A 7,437-nucleotide genomic window follows, 5' to 3' on the forward strand; every position below is an offset into this window, starting at 1 on the left:
AGGAAGGCCAAAGAGGAGATATATGGATGCAGTGAGGGAGGACATGCAGATAGTTGGAGTCAGAGTAGAAGATACAGAGAACAGGGAGAGATGGAAATCAATGATTTGCTGTGGCAACCCCTGAAAAAGGGACAAGAAAAAGAAGAAGAGACATACACATATGACCATAAACAGGAAAATGCAAACAAGGCATGGTGACAGCTGCTGAAGTCCCCCACTTATGCTACCTTACTTCCATCCCCCCTCTGCTCTGCTGTGAGTCTTCACTCTGCACCCAGGCCACAGGGTGAGTATCAGGTGAGGTTTTAAATAGCGGGGCCTCTACGAGATGACCTCAGGGTCCCAGAGGTCTTCATATTCCATGGCCTCTACACTTATGCCCCAGAGAAAGCTCTCCGGGACCTCCCCTCTGTCTCCAATGCCCTATAAGCCCTGGTCCAGACCATAACTCTGAGACCATAAACTGATTCTAATCAAAGTCATTCACATTATCTCTTTGTACAATGAAACAAAAGAAACCAACTGAACACTAAAGGCCCCATTCTGTCTTTTAGTCTATGCTAAAGCTACAAGGAAACCACCAATCAGCACTGATTACTGTACAGCTCAAGCTCAATTGCTTCAGCCCCAGTTTCAACTTCAACCTCTGCCCAGATCTCAAGCTTCAAAAGCTCCATTCCTAACTTCCCCCTATTGACACAGCCCTATAACCACACAGCCACTCCACATCTCCGCTTTTTCTCTTCACTGAAATGGACCAGAAGAGAGAACATTCTAGAGCAGGGATGTCAAACTCATTTTCACCAGGGGCCACATCATCAATACAGTTCCCCTTGAAGGGCCGGTTGTAACTAGAAGACTGTATAGACCAGGGGTCCCCAACCCTCGGTCCACGGACCAGTACCAGTCCATAAATCATTTGGTACCGGGCCGCAGTGGTACACAATGAAAATATGTACTTAATTTTTACTAATTAAAGTAAAAATTAGGTTAAGAAACTCTGCTGCATGCATAAAGATTTTTAAGCTCCCACGGGCCACACAAAACGGCTTGGCGGGCCGCATTTGGCCCCCGGGCCTTGAGTTTGACACGTATGTTCTAGAGGAAGGCCAATGTTTACGCGATACTGTTTTAATTAGAGGCAGACACCCAGCTATTTACTTTACAAACTGGCTGTGTTTTTCTTAACACAAAAACACAAAAGTGTTCCATTTGTAGTCAGGAGGAACTCTTGTTCTTCCCTTCTACATCTTTGCGCCCCGAGTGTGGCTTATAGTTAATCATCACAAGATCATCCAGAATCATCAGAAATTAGCAACTCAGGATGCATTTGGAGTCGCACGGAGGGCAAAAGGCATGAGTTCAGATGCCAAAGAGAGTGCACTGTGTATAGTAAGTCATACGTTTGTGCTGGGCGAGACTGAGCGCAACATGGGAGACCTTAATACTATCACTTCCAGTTGTGGCTAATCATTTACTGAGTGTCAAAGTGGATATAAACAGTGCTTATCTACATGGTGATTGCACTCTGCTTTAAATATGCACTACAACTTTAGAAGAAATGTGACACTACATTGCCTAAAATGTTAGGTAAAGTAGAAAATCAGGAACATCTGCAAGTTAGGCAGTTGCACATTTGTGTGTGCTCGTCCAACTCATCCCCAATCGGTCTATGTCATTTTGTCTAATAAACAGAACTTCCTGTGTCAGAGTGTTTAGAAACAATGGTGAGTGAGTGCTGTGTGAGAAGAGACAATCTCTGTAAATGCTTTGGCACATGAGTGAGTGTAGAATAAACACACTGGCTGACTACAATACACAGTTAATGGTCGTCTGCTTAAAATCTCAACACTACCCAAACACAGGTGACGGCTGACACAAAAGTAAAATCACAAATGCAGAGTTCATTGTAAAAGGAGTTAAGAGATCAAATATGAGACGAGTTGTAATGTGCGTGTGTGCGTCCAAAGGCCACACAGCTTCCAGGCGGGGTCATGCATGGGTCGCAAACAGCCACTCCTCTCCTCCTCTCTCTGCTTTTCCTCTATCCAACGATGGCCCAGCACGGCCCAGCACGGTGTTTCATGGTCTAGGCAGAACTAATCTATCCCTCAGCTGTGCAGTTTAATCTAAACAAACAGATCTCTCCCTACCAAATTCAAGAACCCCTCACATACCGGGACATAGGAAACCCAGTCTCTTTGTCAGTGTCTGTGAGTAGATCTCTGTGTATCAGTGTGAGCCAACGCTGGACCAGGTTCAGTTGTATGCAGTATTGTAGTCAAAATAAGCCATCTCTGTTGGAGAGACATCTTTTTAACTTTTTTCCCTTACTTTGTGTGTAGTTTGGCTGTAATTGTTTAACTGAGGAAAATTTCCAGTTAATCAACTCTGGGGCAAGTTAGAAGGGGTTGAGGAAAATGGCCTGCTGTAACCAATAATCCGCTAAAAATTATGGTGGCACATAGTGCTAAGAGAGTGCAAAAAGGAAGTAGCTGATAAGTTTAAAAAATAAAATAGATTTAGAGATCAAGTTTTATAAAAGTGTTGTACGTGTACAGCACCATATACAGCTGGAGCTCTACACCAGTCAGTCTTCAGAAAATTACTGCTGGATATGACACAGCTGCCATCAGACTGAGGTGTCAGGGACGTCAGGCTTTGGACCCAAATGCAACACACCGAGATAGAAAGTTCTTTTAAAAGTTTACTCACGGTTCAGCTAAACACACGTGTCTTGGCAGTGCAAAGTCCTTCCACAAAAAGTGTCTCCACTTGAAATAAAGGAAGTCTTTTAAACAAATATGGAGAATAAATACACGTGTCTGGGTAGCGAAGGGTCTTTCAACAAAAGGTGCCTCAATTTAAAATAAAAGGAGGTCTCAGGAATAAGCGTGGAGTATTGATGATTAACAGTCTTATAACAAAGGAAGTCACCACTTGGAGCAATAAGTCTCTTTGATGAACGTGACCTCTGCTTAGATATCCCGTTGTTGAAGTAGCTACTTCCGCGTATTAGTGCGGGCATACGCTGTACGATTTTAGCCCGTTTTTGACCCGATTTTTGAGACGCACGACCTGGCGACGCTCGGCCCGATTTCACGTTTCGTCGGGCGTCTTTTTCCGTACAGGGGATCACAAGGGCTGATTATCTGTTCCCGAACCACCATCGGACGGTCGGAAAAATTTCTGACATGTCAGAAATTTGGGTCGGCCGACAAACTGTTTCGCACAGTGGAAGCAGAGCCCCGAGCCGACCGAAGCATTTCTCCCTCAGTACGCCTGCGCAAAGTGCTAGTAACCATGGCGAGGCGTCGGTGGCATGAAAATATGGAGGCGAGATTGATAGAGCTGTGGCACTGTCCACAATAAACGTAATAAACAATAAATAAATAATCGTACTGTCCACGTTTATTGAGCCATCTCCGACTCCAGATGCGCCGGCGCCTCTTCTTTTTCGAATTTTCAGCGCACAGTATCGCAGCAATCATAATGACAGGCTTCTTCTTTTTGAATAGCATGTTGCTAATGACCGGCGTCGGAGCTTTCAAATAAATCTTTATTGACAGCTGTCAATAGACAGGACAGTCAGCAGGGGCCGACGGGCCGTTTTCACACGCACAGTGTGAGTCATGTTCGATGAGTACATAAATCGTGAGCTTTGTCTGTACATCACTCGTACAGTGTGTGATGGTATCAACGACAAGATTCGTACAGTGTATGCCCGCCCTTAGGGACTCCCACGGGAGTGACGTCACCGCGGCGGATTCCCTCTAGGCTGCGAAGCAGCGGAACCAAAACAGGAGCGGAGAGGCAGAGCAGAAAACAGCAGAAACTCTCCTCAACAAGATGGGACGACTCTCGTCCACAGAGCAGGTGAGAGCGGGCGTGGATCGTCACAACAGGAAAGGCTTGGGCAGCGGAAAAATCTACACAATTAGAAACTGACCAAGAACATGCAGCCCTCGCGAACAGAAGAGACTATCTGACCGCGAGGAGTGTGTTGCTGCAGCTTAAATACGCTGCTCGCTCATCAGCAACAGCCGGTGAGCGCAGGTGGAACCAATCGCTTGATTGCAGCGCTGCAGCAGGTATGACATGAGGTGCAACATTTCATATTCGGTTGGTTATTAGTCATTAGTAAGAGGGCAATGGTGGCTTAGTGGAAGCAGACTTGGGTACGGAGGGTTTTTAGGTTCGAGTCCACCAGCTGCCAAGTTTCTACTAAGGTGCACAGAGCATGGCACACACTGCTCCCAGGATGCTCAAGCTGCCCCCTGCTGACTTTGGTGATGGGTTAAAAGCAGAGGTCATATTTTGTTGTGTGCAATGACAAATAATTCACTTTCTTTTCTTTTCTTTGACATAATATAAAATATTTTGACAAAACTCATAAAACAAAATGTTTATTGGTGTGGCTAATAACAGTCAAGGACAAACCATTTTCTTAATGACATTCTCCATCAGAGAAGGCACTTTGTGTTTGTTAAAAGACAGCAAGAATTGTTCATTCCTTTGCATTAATTACTTATTAACACTCTAATACCCTATACTGCAAATGCTTAACATTGATCTGCCCTGCTCTAAGTTTATTTTTAACACAGATTACTTTTCTTAAAAAACACACCTAAGAAGAGGTGTGTAAGACAAAAGTCAACAGAAGATTTTTCCCCCTACTAATCCATTTTAGTATGGAAATTAAAGGCGCAACCTCAAACATGTGAAAAATCTGTTGTAAAAAACTATGCCTCAATTTCTCACAAACAACGTCTGCTCCTCCATTCATGACTCCCGCAACATACTCTGCCCTCAAAGGAAAGAAGGGAAAGAAATCCCACAGCCCCTTCCTCCTACCCCCCAGGCACCACCCATAAGAACAGTCCCCTATTCTATAATAAAAAATGCTCCTTGAAAGTTTTTTCTTAATCTACAAGTGAGTGGCCCCTCTGCTCCACAACAACAAGTTCCTGTCCTCGCTCCACTTTTTCCCTCCAGCCGGAGACTAATCTTTTTGGAAAGTTGAGAGCTGTCCAAAACGGGACCACACACAGTCACTGAGAATTCAATTGCTGGGGGCAGGCAGACACACTCACACACTCTCTCACACAAAATGGTGGCTTTGACAAAAGTTTTCTCTACCCCAAAAGCTGCTTATGAACTTAATTACAACTTAACTTACTTCTGGGTGCAGTTACAGCCACTTCTTGCACATCTTGTGCATGCATCTAGCATGGTTTGAAACAGTGCAAGTACTGAAGAAATTATATGATGTGCAATTTTCTCTTGGATACTTGCCATAGTGTAAACAATAAACAATTCTCCTGGCTTGTGTAGCAGCACCCACCAACTGTCTTTTGTCCAAAAAAAAAAAAACACTTTATGCCCCCTCAGACATTATAGTAATGGCAGTAAACTTTGAAATGAAAAATAGTTTTAGCACATTTTTGTGAAACAATACACACAGTGGAACAGTGGAGGTGAGTTTAGTCTTTTGAGAACAGCATATAACCAACACAAATGACTTACCTTCAACCCAGAGTTTCTCCACATCCGTCTCCAAATTAGCAGCCCTCAAGCCCACAGCAAATGCTCCAAAAATCATGAGGCCCACAAACAAAAACTTTCCGCAGTTCTTCTGTATGTAACAGCCAAGCCTAAATAAAAGTCTCTGGAACGTTGCTCTCAGCCATAGGGGTGCTTTCCTTCCAGTCGCCTTCCCCTGCAATCAAGACAGAAATCCAAAAGTTATTATCAATTCAAAAATACAGCAATATTCAGTATTGAAAAATTTTTTTGGTTTACTTTCAATTTAAGTTTAAATGCAAAAATATGCCTCTAATAAAAAGGTTTTTATCCCTTCAGGTGATGAAAATACTTAAACACAATCTCAGTCTCACTCTCCTAATCTTTAGTGACTAAAATATGCACATCTGTCAGGGAGACGCCAGGAAACCACTGCAAGACTCCCCAGAACGACAGATGCCAGTTGTGTCAAATCAGTAACATGTATAAACTGTAACCTAAGAAGAATGTGCGTAAGGGGACGGCATCTTAATCCTCCACAGGTCACCTGCAGAGTCTGATAATTGCTGTCACAGCAGAAGCCAGGCTGTGATTATTCACATGAAACTACACCTTTTTTTAAAACCTACACATCATATTGTGATAGAATTCAGCCATCGTCTACTACTTTGTCAAGAATACATGGCTAGTTGGAAGCCAATGGTCACCTGGCAGAATACAAGGTACACTTTAGACAGTCTAACGCAATACCACATACAGGGACAAACAACAAATCTTGAACATGAAGGTTTTTCATGCAGCACTTCCCATGTCTGCAACCTTTTGGTGTAGGACAGTGCCTGTGTGACAGTGGCTTATACTGCACCACCATGCGGCCACTGCCCCAAAAACACACAGAAAAAACACTTTTCTGCACAGAACCTGTAAGGGACTCTTCATTGACTTCAATCAATTGCACATTTTAACCAAAACTTTTACCCTTACTAGAAAAGAAAAAACATCCCACTTATTCACTTCAACTTAACTGAGAGCACCATATATATGAATCTGTGTATAAAAGACCAAGTGCTGCCTCTTGGTCAAAGAACTAGTACTAAAGAATTAAATAATAACATCAGCAATGGTCCTTTAAATGTGAGTAAACACAGTCCTGGAGCAGCCTGTGTTCTGACCTGCATGGGGAGTGAGGAGCCATCACACATTCCCAATATTTGTTATCCAATGAAGTCAACCACATGGATTTCACTGTTTGTCTTTTCAGCTGAAGCTATTTAACTGACTCGCTCTCTCTCACACAAGCTTCTAAAAAAACTCTCATCCGCCAAATCATTCTTACGCTGGTCTTGGAGCCAAACGTCAGTGTGGACGTTATGGAAGCGTCAATTCTTGTGTTGACTGCGGCTGGAAGATGCATGTTTTGCTCTCCCTCAGACCGTTACAGCTCTGGGTGTTACGATAAATGCACGGGAATCCCATGTTGGTGCTGTGCGCACACTGATCCTGCTTAGCATCTTTTAACAGAAGCCGGCAACACTGATTTAAGTGTGAATATTGCAAATAAATAGGAGGCAAAACATTCGCAGGGTTTGCTACAACCTTGCCTTACCCCTGTATCCCCCCTCCTGCCCTGACCGTCCCGTTACCTAGCAGCCACTGGACTTAGTTTGGACACATTTAACGCTTGATCCAAGAAAACTAGCAGCATGGATCGTGGTTTTAGGAGTTAGGATTTACAGCAATTACCTCTGATATTTGCTCCAAAGCAAAACCGGCATCGCAGTAACTCGGCCGCTGCAAATACTCCAAATACAGCGGTGTGCTGCGGGAGTAGTTCCCCCTGTTCCTCCGCGTTACTCTCGGCCGATCTGGGTCTCTGTTTTCCTGCTCGGATGGCGCATTAGCGGCCGAGGCCAT

At 44.0% G+C, this 7,437-nt stretch overlaps 1 protein-coding gene across 1 annotated transcript in view; it reads right to left on the reverse strand.

Moving 5' to 3' along the window:
- LOC103397246 (protein patched homolog 1-like) overlaps positions 1-7,437 on the reverse strand; it is an 84,405-nt gene extending 76,968 nt beyond the window's left edge. The window contains exons 1-2 of the mRNA XM_008335464.3: positions 7,267-7,437; positions 5,527-5,719 (exon numbers count right to left, since the gene is read on the reverse strand). Coding sequence (XP_008333686.2) covers positions 5,527-5,719; positions 7,267-7,437 — 364 coding nt within the window. The remainder of the gene's footprint in view (positions 1-5,526; positions 5,720-7,266) is intronic.

The sequence above is a fragment of the Cynoglossus semilaevis genome, chromosome W (genome assembly GCF_000523025.1).
Source record: "Cynoglossus semilaevis isolate Cse_v1.0 chromosome W, Cse_v1.0, whole genome shotgun sequence".
Classification (NCBI taxonomy): Eukaryota; Metazoa; Chordata; class Actinopteri; order Pleuronectiformes; family Cynoglossidae; genus Cynoglossus; species Cynoglossus semilaevis.